Raw genomic sequence first — 14177 nt, 5'->3', positions numbered from 1 at the left:
TTCAAGAAGGTCTGAGCAGAGCCTAGTCTAGAAACAGTATGGAGGTTGCCAGACGAACTCGAAAAGATGCAGATTAATAATGTGTATATTTCCAAATAAAGATATTAAAGAACAGAAATATATTACAGAAATAAACTAAATGTGGATTATACTGTGCTTCCATGTGCTGCAGATAGAAACGGCATTTTTATTGGGATGGATAGATTAGTCGAAAAGCTCCAGTGGAGAATTTCATTTTCCATTTATTTGAATGTTATCATAAAATCTTAATTACATGTTTTATTTCATGGGTTTGCAATAAATCTACAGTTGCAAAGAGGACCTTGATATTTTGAACCATTTTGGTCTCTAATAAATGCCAGCTGTATCATATAAAGTAGACCCTCTCCTTGACTCCGAAATCAACAATGCGAGATGGAGACCACTGAGTTCCGAAATGTAATGTGTTGCTTCCTTATCTGATTGTCAATGTCCGCTTGTCATCAAAATTAAACTTAAGGCATAAAAAAACAGTAATTTGGTATCGGGACAGTCTACATATATTATCAGAGTGATATTGGATCAAGAAAGGCTGACCAGATGTGGTCTGCAGGATAGACAAGGTCTTTCTTGGCTTCTCTTGGACCCAGGAAAGTTCAGAAGCTCTACTGCTAATTAATAATTATCTTAATTGTGTTAGACTCCAAATGGACAGGAATGGAACCGGACGCTAATGTTAGATGGACACACATGTAGCAGGTCATGTGATGAGGTCACGTGGTGAGAGATATTATTGGTGGTCTGGAAAGTCCGAAGGTATTAGATGCTCCAGCATTGGGACATATGGTGACAAAATGGTCACCATAATTGGAAAAAAACATATCTTCATGTTTTGAGCGACATCTTCAACAATGAATTGAAAGAACAATTGTTTCATTGGAATCGGGTGGACTTCATCACTTTACTAAAATGTGGAAGGTCCTGACATACTGCAAGATGGTTGACTTAAGTTTCCGAGGGACACCTTACGTTCGACAGCACATCCCACAACCTTTCATCTTCCTGCAACATCCGCAACAGAAATAGCAAAGGCCGAGCACCGACCTCCTGGCTCGGAGAAGCTGCAAGCCCTGAGGAGAGAGGAACGCAGACGTGAGACATTCTGGGAAACGATGAGAAACAGCACAGATATACATAAAGAATACTTCAATCTCCACATTCTATTTCCCCATTCAGATTGTGGCTTTATAATCACAGCTATAAAAGATCTCTGAACTCCCCAATTATCACTCGGCCAACATTCAATCAGATCCTGAATGTCGCCTGAATTACGGCGACTACTTGAAACGTTCACGAGCATTGTGCTCTATTCAGTCACAAATCAATGCGCAGAATATTTAAGAATATTAAAATGTTCTACTCGGTGGAGTTCTTTGATACTTTGTGTCAATATCGCTCCAGTGCATAGCTTTTTTTTTTGTGTATCTGTGTGGTAATACTTAGTAAGCTATTGTTGCCGTCGTATTTTGTTATGTGTAGGCTACATTGTGTAGCTTTTGCTGGCTTCTGTGTCATTCTATTGTCCGCTCCAGCTGTCTTGGGAAGAGGAACGTTCTACGTTCTATGACAGAATCCTGTGTATCCCTTGAGATCTGGAATTGCCTACCCCTAGTTTAATGCGCCAATGGGATCTATTAGTTACAATACAGTTGTGCTGCTGTTGGGTCCCTTTGGGTTAGACGTAAGCAGTAAAGCGTATCATCGTTGTATTAGTTTGTCGTACGTTACGATTGTGTGCCATGTTCTATTTCTCTGAGTTATTGTTTTGTGCCTTTGTTGTAGGCGTGTGTTACAATGGCGATATTGTTCCATCTCTGTGTGCTCTATATATACACTCAGTCATTTGGGTTTCATTCTTCCGGTGTTGTGTTGCTCCGTTGTATTCCTTCTTTCTGCGGTCTGTTTGGATGGTAATACGTGGCGTTGCGAACCGCGTTGTGTGTTCCGGTTGTGTTCCTGTCCCATCTCTCTCTGTGTTCTCTCCCCACAGTAACCCGTGTGTCACAGTGTTGTGTTCCAGTTGTGATAGAGTTCCGTCTCTCCGTATTCCGTCGGTAATGGGAATCGGTCTCTCTGGGCGGCTCTTCTTCCTTATGTCCGCGTGCGATATACACTGGCTGCTTTTCAATGGAGCAGATGGTGCCAGGATGGCTTTCTTGATTACATTTCCCACGACAGAGAAAGGATAATACTTGAATCTTGAAACAATGGGCTGTCTATTGGTCAGAGTATATTTCTGTTCCCAATTCTTGTCCTGATTTCAGGTTTATACCGTCAACAGTAAAAATATATCTTTTTTTCTCACATTGCCTCTTTAGACAGTGGCGGCGCAGTCTCTGGGGGCTCGGTTCACTAAGCAGAACCCTTCGCAGTCTTTACTTTTCTTACTGCAGGAAAAATGCTTTATCGATGGCCGGAATACTTTGGGGCATAGGGGAGTTTTGTAACAAGGTAGAAATGTAACAATTTCAAGTCACGCACTGTAGTTACTGTCCGCTAATAAATGCTCCTACTAACCTGAATTGAGAATATAAAACAAAGCGCTGCTGCCTGGTCGCGGCCCCGCCACCCTTAGCCAGCTGATAGACCTAACGCATCAGGAAGGGGTTCAACGAGTCCCATTTCGAGGAACAAAATTTAGACTCAGGTCATTGTTGGGATACTTTATTTGGGAAGGACTTCAGGACCTTGTTGCTCATCCATAAAGTGTTTGGGATTCAGACTTCTCTATGAAACAAGCCCTAGGGGAACCCCCCAAAAAAGGTCTTTGGCAATAATCATAATAATAAATCCTTATCGGACAGTGTCCCTTTTTATGATTACTATAGAGCTGACGATGAATAATGATGTCATATACACCAATGTTCTTTTATGTTACCAGCTGTAAAAGGACCCCCTAACCATCTGATATATATATAATAACTGAGTGGTCCCTTTAAACTTATATAATGACCCTCGCAAACTCATTAGGGGGGGGGTCTGCAAAAGTGTCCCAAATACGTTTGCCCCTTTTTCCTAGCCCCCCCTAGCCGAATCTGTTTGGCCACATTGCCTCCAGCCACCAGCTATCTCCAATCCTGGCTCGGCATACATAACAGGGGGTCTTACAAGTTTGAATTTCAGTGGTAGCGCTTCCTTGCCACTGATTGGCTATTTCAAGTAGCCAATCAGTGGCAAGAACTATTAGAGCATGGAGAAGACCGGGAGCTGCAGCTTCTCTTCGCGGTAGGATTTGTTTAGTTAACTTTTATAGAATGCATATTAAAGAACACACAACGTACTTCTGTTAATAAAGGAGGCACACCATGGGCCCCAAATTATGTTTTTAATCGCATAATATTTTCAATAGGCTAAGGCTGATCCGATTTGACTACAGCAAAGGAGATTGTTAACTTGATACACTGTTTCAATATTGATTCAAATGTGACTTGGAAATCCTTGTAAAATTCTACAACCTAGAAGATTGCAATTTATATTTATAGGGGAAAAATATACATTCCGTGTAAAAAAACCAAAACAAAATACTGTAAATATGTTTTTTTGAGCATCCCAGAAGTAATATACTTTGGCTTCTCATCTAAAACCATGTGTCATTTTTTTCAATCTTTTTTTTTTTTTAAATACATAAATATTTCAGGGATAAAATGCAAATTTTTGGCATTTAGTAACAGGCTAATAGTACGTTCTTGAGATGGAATTTCTAGAGAACGAATCCCTTCTCCCCGCATCCAAGGTTTAATATTGCTTTGTTACTGAATGGGAGGTATTTGCATTCCCGTGTACGTAAAATATTCATGTGTTTTAAGGATATTGAATAAAAATGATGAATAGTTTTATACGGTAGGGTACCCTGGGCGTTGCGTTGGAATCACATGCTGTTGCAGACTGCCACCATGAAACAGGTCTTGTGGTGAGGAATTAACATGTTTACGACCCTATAATGTAGTCATCTAGCTTGTGGGATTTAAAATATTTCGGAGGCGCGTATGTGTGAAGATGTATTGCTACAGTAACCCAAAAAAAATTATTTCTAAGAGGACAGACACAATTTAAAGACGCTGCTAGGGAAACCGGAAAAACAGGGATGAAAAATAGCAAATTCTGTTTATTAATGGCCGTGTTTGCATGTATACAAAGATTGCATGCGTTTTTAGCTAGATCGGGGGAATTTGTGGCGCTCTTGGCCAGTCTGAGCCTGAATGAGGGTCATCTATATGACCACTTTCTGATCACCGGTCTCCAGTAGCCCCTAAGGGTTCTTTGTGGGGGTCAACTTCCCATTTTGGGTACTGAAGGTACGTGATGATAGATTGGTATTCTAGGTCATTATTATTTACTAACAAGAACTATGGTTCAATGAGGCCAGCTTGAAGCTAAACTCACTAAAGTCCTTAAGCTTGATGGACTTCATTAGAAGACCCAAAAAAGGCTAGGAAGAGAAGCTGAACTTGTGACACCTTAAACTTCAGCAATTTTGGCCCTCAAGTTTCCTACTTAGTATGTTCTCGGGTCTTTAACACTGATGGAAAACCTTTAGTAAGAGGGACATTGCTTTGGATTTGGTGGAGCGGTGGCAATGTGGACCTGTTTCCCTATGTCCCCACCTAAGTTAGAAACTCAGAATATAGCAGAGCCTGGGTTCTGTTAACCAAGATAACAATTAGGACTTTCTTTAATGCCATGTTGAATTTTAGGAGAGAAATGACATTCATTCCGCAGAAGTAAACTTATCTCGAATAACAGAACTCTGAAGAACTAATTTGGATAAGTCCAACAGGTAGTCAGAAGAACTAATACAGTTGTCTCCTCTGGAGAACCCAATAGGCAAGTATTTATCTATCTACTATATCAATTTATCTCTCGAAGTTAAGGAATTGAGACAACGTTCTCCTCCATGCAAAGTTAAAACTTGAAACACAGAAGGGTCCATTAAGGTTGGGTCAAATGGCAATGGATACGAGTCAAACTCTTCTATATCTTTGAATGTGAATGGAACTTTTCCAAGGCTTCACTTGGGTTCCATGCTCGTAGAGGGTTGAAGCAGTTAATCCCTCGCTTGGTGTCTCATGATTGAGGCATCAGAATAAAATTGGAAGGCCCGGCAGGCCAGCGTGTGCATGGGAGGGTGCAAAAAGTGTCACAGCCCACACTTCATCTGTCGCATTTCGGAGCCTAAGCCTTGGCAGGACCGACGGAGGCTTGCTCAGCCATTACCCACAATGCTCCGGTGCTGTGTATAAATAGAGTGGGTGATGTATCAGCTCATTTTGTTGTTGAGCAGATGTTTAAAGGAGTATTTGAAAGCGTGTGGTTCAGCAATGAATGTATGTCTTTATAATAAACGTATGACTGACGGTAATAAGATCGTAATGTGAGAGGAGTAATGAAGTCTGTTTTTCGATACACGAACCGGGGGGATACTTCAAGCATCGTCAACAAAGTCTTGCTTAAGCTTAAAGGGTTAAAATGTTCCATTTTATACAGGAAGTCTTTATAAAAAAAATATAGAAAATTAGAGTAGAAAAATATGTTTTCTTGATTATTTTCTTAATTTAAATAATGATTAGTTATCTTTTGCTCAGCAGGCCTCTACTACACATAATTCATGGAAAATACATAATTTAGGGCATTTTGATATGATATTATTAGTGATTAGTGATGTATTGACCTTGGGCCCTGCGCTAGGCCTGACCCGGGGCAACCTCCCTTCATGTGAAGGTTATGTCGGCTTGGCACAGCCTCCGTAGCCTAAATGGTCTCCTTTTTAACCAGCCAGTTGAGTAGCGGCTCACCAGGGGGCCTGATCACCCAAAAGAGCGACCTGCCCCATTTTTTTCTGCCCCCCCGGACCTGCCGCCCTATGCCTAGTCCAGAATATGTCGCTGTATTTATATTATATCCCACTTAGGGGAGGAGACTGAGAGTTTCTGCCCAATGGCAACACCGCGCATCACATGACAACATTTGACATTGCATGCGTTGCGACGCCACAACTGACCATGTGATGTAAAGGGTGGAAAGTGCCGTTTTGCTCCTTTTTGCCCCGATTTTACTTCTCCCTTAAACGGAAGGAATGTTATCTTGACTTAAGAATTTAATCAGACTTTCAGCTGGATTTTCCGTCGCTGCGGTTCCAGTCTGTGTAGCTTTACCCTCACATCTGACTTGCTAAACATACACCCACTGTGCGTACCTGTCCTCCGCATCCTCTCTGCCAGCAGGACTTGGCTACAAGTCACTGCACAACAGATGCTAACCAAGAGCTGTAGGTTTCGTCGACATTTAGTTAATACCAGATTTAAATGCATTCTACCTGCTCCCACCGCAGATAGAGCAGCGAGACCGCGTTAATATATAACGCGCCAGGAAATCCAACCTTCATTTGAATATCAGATGGAAGCCAAATCATCCCTGCTGTATTCTTCTTTTGATAAACAAAATTTAAGTGCCGGATTATCTTAAATGCTGCTTGTTGGGGAGGCTGCTGTAGAAGCCCCTCTCTCTCCCCTTTTTGGTTTCATTTAGAATGATAATGATTTATGGAATAATAGGAATATTTAGAATCTACAAGCACGGCTAGTTACATTTATGTTACACTCATGTTCCAAAGATCACGTGGTCTTTTCTTATTATAAAAACACAGAATCAGACGCAACTTTTTGTGTGATAGAGGGAGTGTGTGTATGTATAAGAGGGAGTGTGTGTATGTATAAGTGTATGTATAAGAGGGAGTGTGTGTGTGTATAAGTGTATGTATAAGAGGGAGTGTGTGTGTGTATAAGTGTGTGTTAGCATGAGTGGGTATGTTAGTATGAGTGCTTTAGTGTGTGTTAGAGTGTGTGTTAGTGCAGACATGTGTAGCACAAATGTGTATGTGTAAGAGTGAATGTATATATGTATGCCAGTGTGTATTAGTTACCTAGGGGTGTTCAAGGGGCCGATGTGGAGCCAATTTGACTTTACCTGCTCTCCGGGCCAGAAGATGCCAGCCCTCCCCTGATCACCATTCACTAAAATAGTTAGTGTATAGGACTACGTTACACTTTCGTATAAATGCCGTACCCCAGATACTTTCTATTTTATTTAGATATAAAGTAATTAAATCTTTGTACTTTTTCTCCCTTCCACCTTCTCAGGATAAATCATTTAGGCCAATGATCCACAAATTGATGTCCTGTATTCTAGTAGTTAACAGAGTTATAAAATATTATGTGTTCCCGAACGTCCCGCACTTACCTCCGAGATGCCACTTCGAGGATCCAATGTATTATCAGAAGCTGTTTTATTTTCGGCCTCCTGTACAAGATTAAAATAAATAAGGAAACATTAAGATGGAAATGGCCCTCGTGGTTAACCGAGCTTCTGCATTATGCATGAATGGCCATTCTGGCTGCAAAAGAGTTAATATTGGGTAGATTGGTTTTATTCTTTTGACCCATGCGACTTTATTACTCCCTACATGTTCGTCTGTGTGCCCTTCCTCGTATCAGACTGTCAGCTCTTGGGATCAGTACCAACTGTCTATAACAGAGTTTGCATGCTGTTGTGAAAATGAGAAGCATCCATTCATTCCTCCTCACTGTATAAACTATATATGTCTGGATATCAGACTGTCAGCTCTTGGGATCAGAGCCTTTATATATATAGATACATCGATAGCGATGGCAGAAGATAACCAAGTGCCCCTTTTCTATATCACTTTTATTAATTCTTTAGCACAGCTTTCTGATATCCATTTACTATGTTTGGCTGTTCTGCTTCCACCGGAAGTCTAGTCCAGGTATTTACTACCCTTTTTGCAAGGAACCCTACCCCTCAGTCCTCTACCCTCTAATTGAAATTGGGACCTCTAATTCTCTAACGTTCTACCATATGGCCTATAAAAGAAGATAATAATAAATTATAATACTATTAATTAATAATGATAATAATAAAAATTACAATAATAATAATAATAATCATAATAATAATCAAAGAGAAATTTTGGAAGATAAGAATTCTTCAGAATGTTTGTGGAATTCTGGAATTTCAAACCCATTAATTATTACATCACCTGTCCATTAAACAATAACATACACACACATGCCATGTAATATAATTTAACCTGCCTGGCCGTGAATCACATTAGAACTCTATTATCTCAATTAACAATAATTATCTCCGAGCTCGACGCGTTTCTCTGCGCTAAGAAGTCCTCACCTCCCGACGTGAAGCCACCAGGCCGATCACAGCAACAAACAGTAACACCGCAAGCAGTTTACAAGCCATGTCTTGCATCGAGAGCGAAGTTTATTTTTGGACAGCTTTAGATGCTGCATCTTATAGTACTTTCTCTGTTGACCTCCTGTGCCCCCTTCCACCTTTTCCCTGCAGTGAGAACAGTAGGGTGTCTCAAAACTTTCCCGGACTGGGAAATTCCAACAATGACCTCATAATCCACGTCCGAGCCTCTCTCCCCAGGAAAACCTCACAACAGTAATGGGAGAGGTGTTACTTCCCAGCTTGCCTGCGTGTCGATTCTCTTAAGCTTTAGTCTTCTTCGGGGAAATGATTCCAGTGTTCCAGTTTGTGTTTCGCAACTCATGAAAGAACATGCAAATATCTTAAAAATATCAAAGAGGATTGTCCTTTTTCCCCCCACAGTTCCCCCAGCATTCTAATTTCCCGAGATATATTTTCGGAATTATTTTCAGGGGAATTATGGGGAAATCCAGTTTGATGCAATAAAAATACAACATAAAATCCATTATGATAAAGCCTCCTTAATAACAAATAACCCAAGGTAAGTGGGGACCTCGTTCCTTCCCAGCTAACGGAGAACTGGAAGTTGATGTCCCTCAACTATCTGTATACCGGCAGATGACAAGGGTTCTCCTTTGTCAACGGGTACACGCTTAGGGGAGGCCTAATCATATGTCCCAAGTGCCCCAGGATTCTGGGTATGGCGATAATATCTCACCACCCTGGGTTTTCCTTCTCATTACCCAAAACTTGAAAGACTCAATCATTCATTGGGACTCTCTTGGTCAACTTGGTGGGATGAACGCAAGACATTTTTTGTTCAAGATGGTTTGGAGTAAAAATAAAAAGACTCTACAATTAAGGAATTTTACTGAATTCGTCGTCCTTTCGCTTGCTAACTGTTCCTTTTTCCATTTCTCGATGATTCACCACAATATTTGTTTGTTCAAATGTCTCAAAAGCATTTCCCCCCAGTCTCAACTAATCAACAGCTATAGATTTGAAACTTGATTTCTTCTGACCCGAGTCTTAAATATTGGTATGTTTTAAAGTAGTTTGTTTCTTTTTTTTTTTTTCTTCTGGAAACCCCAACAAGTCTAGGCAGAGCCAACTCATGTTTGATGAAGATTGAGTTCCACTCTGCACTTGAATTCCGATGAACGTTGATTGTCTACATTAAGTGAAAGCTGCATCATGCGCTTGAATGTAAATGAGCAAATCTTCCATGAAGAGTTCCACTAGGAGTGAATACCTGCCTCGTCGGTTCTTAGTCTGTAACGGGGGGCAACCAGAGGTTTGGGTCAGATAAGACCCTTCATCGCCTAAGAACCACTTGTCTGACTATGGGCCCCTTGTGGCTCCATTCTGCTTTCCTTCTGCTTGGCCCTAATGAAAGCCTTACTGAATAAGCACAATTTTTGGCTTTTTATGGAATCCTTCACTGAAGGATTATTCATTAATATTCAAATGAAGGACCCAGGGTAATGATAGGCTCGTGGCTTGCAGTATGTCACGTCAACGCCGTCGGAGTCTTACGGAGAAAACAGGGCTACCACGATGGCTACAGAGAAAGGGGATGAATTTGTGAGGTTCACTTAAACATGTGCAATGGACAATTATCACATTTCCTAATAAAGTTTACCCAACAACAACAAAACTGCAACAATTTACCCCATATTTCTTTAATAAAACATTTTATTGGTATTTATTAGGCGTGGACACGGGGTCAGGTTTTCTGATCTTATTCTTCTACTTTCGTCAGAGTTATTCTAATCTTTGTAAAAAAGAAAGTCAATGGCCTCGATAAAACATGTAAGGCATATCTTTCTGCATGCGCACCTTTGTGCATGGACCTGTGAAACGTTTCGCGGTTGGCCCTGGAACATACGTGTGTGGTATGCCTGCGTATAAATCATGCAGCATAAGGAGAATAATCATCACTTTTCTCTCATCAAAGGAAACATTTTCTATAATTTGCTATAATAATCTTAATTTCTAATTGGCTCCCGTTAACTCATGCTAATGCCTCTCAATTGGCCACGTTAACTCATTAACTAGTCACACGGAACAATGTTACTGTATCTCAGCGGAGAATCTCTCAAGATCATCCATAGTGACTCTCCCCAGGGGTAACTTTACCTTCCTACTCTAAAACAGGTCTGGATCTAAATTTCCCAAACCTCTTGCTTTATAGGATGGGACCTATGGACATAGGCCACGTTTTCTTTATATATCCCTCATCTCTAAAGGTTAGCCGCTATCAGCTCTCCGGATACTTGGCATGTGGAAAGATGATGCTCTCAAGGCTGTCGAGGGATTTTCCATTAAGCGCGGCCAATGTGAGCGCAAAGCTTAATAAGCAGAATCCCTTGACGTTGTTTCTAGAATGTATCATCTTGTTACAACGTATTTGAAACTAGCTTTCGGAGGTGTAACATAGCAGATGTCTGAAGGGTGATTTGTGTGTCTCTATGAAGGAGCTTAATGATGGCCAAGAGCTCCGGGATAAGTCATGTAGAAAGTCAGAAGGTGTGATGACACTTCACTTGTGTAGAAAATGTTCAGTGCTGTGAACTGCCTCCTGCGGAGAAGTTGTTCCTCAATAAGTACAAGTAAAATGGATCTCGAAATGATATCCAGTGCTATCGCTGAAGAGCCTCACACAACCTTGAAGTCATCGGCTGAAGCCTTCCATGGAACGCTCCAAACGTATCACTCCCCCCCCCCGGAACTTCTACAGTTTTGCTTTGATGGATCCAACTAATTACATAATGGTTTCTAAGCGTAATTTAGATGTTATTGCCAGTCTTTAAGAGAATTAACTTCTGGTCGATAATAACCCGGAGAGAGAGCGGTAACATGGATGGAATTCTTTTTAAAACACATCGGGTGTTGGGCTACATCCTATAAAACAGCGTTATTCATCAATTAGAATGTAAAAAAAAAGATTTCTTGTCCTAAACGATGCTGGAATTGTAGTTTATTCGCGACGTTGCTTTCTCTGGCGTCTAACGTTGTCCTTTCCAATCTAGTTCCTTATTCCCTAATAGTGACAATGGATGTATGAATCTGTCCTTCCTGCCAGACAGAGCTATTGTGAAAGAAATAAATGAACGACCCGTATCCGGCCCTCTCTGTCCTGTCTAGCGTGGACTGATTTAGACGCAGTAGCGCAGAGGACAGTAAAAGCCCTTTATCCTATTGATACCGCATCCACCGCGACACAACGACACCGTTATTCAGAGACACCGAGCTCTCCGAGCTTTAGTACATGGCGATCGATGTCAACGAGGGGCCGGGCGTGTGGCAATCCATTATAGAACTGATTCATTTGGTTAATTGATTTGAAACATGTACAGGGTCGAACTGGGATAACGGACAGACGAGGCGCCACCACCTAGATACGTGGTCTACAGTAAACTGGAGCAGCCATTGGGCCCTGGACCACTAGGCATTTGCCAATGGACCAGGCATGGACGTCAATGATGCTCAGAGCTATAAAAGTAGATTGTAGCGGCCCATATGAGATAAAATGTTAAAGAAAAGATATTTTAAAAGGACAAAAAAATGAAGTGAAGTTGAAGACAAGGAAGGAAGGCATTCATTAATTTATCTTTGTTCTTCTTGCTACAGAAAATCTATAGGGGCCTACTGAGGCCTGGCGCCCACCATGGGTTTCCTTGGTAACCAAGCCGACCAATCCAAGACGCCGCGTCTCATACCTCCGTTAAATTGAGACACAATTGGTTGTAACTACCGATGATAGCTTTTACGAGCCAAGGTCATCATTTTTCACGGGCAGAACTCGGAGCTTTTAAAACTACATTAGTCTTCTTCATATGAGGCAGGGAAAAAAAAAATAACATTTGAACTCGTTGAGACAAGGCCTGCGGGGGCGGGGGGGTTAAAGCCTAGTGATTTGCGAAGAACTATGAAGGAGTCAATTACTAATAATCCGCCGGTCCTAAAAGGGTGAAAAATGATCTTTAGTGGGATAATACGGCAAAATGGGGCCTGTTACCTAAAAAAAACGCAACTTCTGAAGGACCCTAACTTATAAAATATGGTTTATTTCTCTCATTGGGCAGATCGAGAAGAAACTCTACGTTTCTGGTTCCGTTCCTGTCCTAAAACCTTTGATCGCTGCTCAAGCGTGATTGGGTTGGACTTTCTATTCAAAACCTGCATATATCGGTGCCAAGCGGATGGGTTATCAAGTAGCCCCTTGAGACTGTCGATCGTGGACAGTCCCGGACTGGCCATAAGGCCTGGTGGGCCACAGCGACACACACTAACCCGAGTAGCAGCAGTGGCTGGATACACCGGACCGTAAAAACGTTGCATGCTGCCGTACATATCCTGCCATCGACCACACTTGCATCATCAGGCCGCCACTGGCTTTAAAGTGCCAGGGCCACCTCGTGATCGCCTGATGGTGGATAGACTTGGATAGTGCCTTTCCCTCCTCGTTATTCCACCATCTGGAATAACGGACAGAGGGGCTGCCAAGATGTCCCGCAGAACCTTTATGCTTATGTCTCTCTTATACAAAACAAAAAAAAATGAAAAAAAGAAAAATACCACATTTCATGAAAGTTCGCTCTTTTCAACAGAAACACAAATCCATAACATGACTAAGAAGTTGGATGAGATTTGTGCGCTCAGCAAGATTCTGATTTACCCCGCAGCTCTTTTTGCAGGAAACGGTTAATGAAGTGTTGCCGTATAGATCCATCGCAGTTAAGTTTTAAATGAAGCAAAGGGCCGCAGTCTCTAGCAATGAAAAATTAATCAAGCAATGCTCTGTTGGGCTGTATCGTCCTTTGAATGGGCCATAATAAAATAATGCCCCGCAGGTTTCTGCAACTACAGGGTATGAAGTTAAACATTGCTCTGCAGGTATTAACCACATCAAATTTATATCTCGGCATGGGGGGAAAAGGAGTACCTTGCGGGATGGTTACAAAGGTTTCAAGATGAAAGACAATGCTGTTTTCTGGCTGCAGAGGGGTTAAACCCAAGCCACCCGTGACAATAAAGAGTTTATCACAAACCAGCACGTAGAAGAAGCCTCCAGGTCTCAGTTGATTAGAATCAGCGATGGGTATAAACTTAGCTCTGGATACAGAAGAACGATGCTCTGATCTGCAGGCCAGTAACTTCCTACATACAGGGGCCACATTGCCCAAAACTAAAGGGACTGTCCGCAGTTTATAATTCCACAATTCATACAAAGAGGCCAGTGATCTATTTTGAAAGCCCAGCTGTTGAGCGGTTGAGATGAGAGCCGACGTTTTTCTAAATGTGTTGAGCTGCACCCGGCAGACGTGAAGTTGGACATTGATGATATAGGCCATGGGCCACTAGGCACTTGCCAGATGACCATGATTCATGAGCAGGTTACCTGCAGTAGAGATGGCTTCTTGAATTGGTAACTATGCCGGCCAACTGGGTTTTCTCGAACTTGCAATGGAGTTCCCCAGTTGTTTGTTTGAGATTTCTGGGCAAACTTGTCACCTCTTGGAGTCCAGTTGACTCAGATCCCTTTTAAACTCAATGAAAAGTGACTTTCTCTTGCAAATAGATCCAAGCTGGGAGTTGAGCCAAGCTCAGTCATCTTGAAATCTGGTCAAATCGTCAATCGAGATGACCTTGGGGAAGATCTTCCATGTCTCGCTCCTTTAACGTACAAAAAGTGATAGGAAATGTGAGTAACCAGAGATTTCAGAAAGCGGACAGAAGAAAGCAGACAGAAGAAAGAAGAATGGAAGAAAGTGCTAAGTTTGGTGTTTGATGTTATTGCTGCCGGTTGCCGTTTCTTACGTCTAAGGTACGCTCTGTCAAGTAAGAATTATAGCGTCTCGTTTAACTTCATTCATAACTCCCAAGGGTTCCAG

The 14177-nt window shown here is 41.7% G+C and overlaps 1 protein-coding gene across 1 annotated transcript; it reads right to left on the bottom strand.

Moving 5' to 3' along the window:
• Positions 1-963: 963 nt before the first annotated feature.
• On the bottom strand, positions 964-8369 carry HAMP (hepcidin antimicrobial peptide). Its single transcript, XM_053452608.1, has 3 exons — positions 8239-8369; positions 7276-7335; positions 964-1109 (listed from the first exon to the last, which is right to left on the bottom strand). The coding sequence occupies exons 1-3, from the start codon at positions 8314-8316 to the stop codon at positions 1005-1007; spliced, it is 243 nt and encodes an 80-aa protein (XP_053308583.1). The 5' UTR covers positions 8317-8369; the 3' UTR covers positions 964-1004.
• Positions 8370-14177: the final 5808 nt, after the last annotated feature.

This window comes from Spea bombifrons, chromosome 12 (genome assembly GCF_027358695.1).
Source record: "Spea bombifrons isolate aSpeBom1 chromosome 12, aSpeBom1.2.pri, whole genome shotgun sequence".
In the NCBI taxonomy this organism is placed as follows: Eukaryota; Metazoa; Chordata; class Amphibia; order Anura; family Pelobatidae; genus Spea; species Spea bombifrons.
Note: the sequence above shows the minus strand (reverse complement) of the source record. Positions and strands in the feature narration are given on the sequence as shown.

Excerpts from the sequence above, each read along its gene's own strand:
- HAMP (XM_053452608.1), bottom strand. The coding sequence starts at position 8,316 with ATGCAAGACATGGCTTGTAAACTGCTTGCGGTGTTACTGTTTGTTGCT. Across the intron at positions 7,336-8,238 it reads TGGTGGCTTCACGTCGGGAG|GAGGCCGAAAATAAAACAGC; the intron begins GTGAGGACTTCT and ends AATCTTGTACAG. Across the intron at positions 1,110-7,275 it reads CTCGAAGTGGCATCTCGGAG|GGCTTGCAGCTTCTCCGAGC; the intron begins GTAAGTGCGGGA and ends CTCTCTCCTCAG.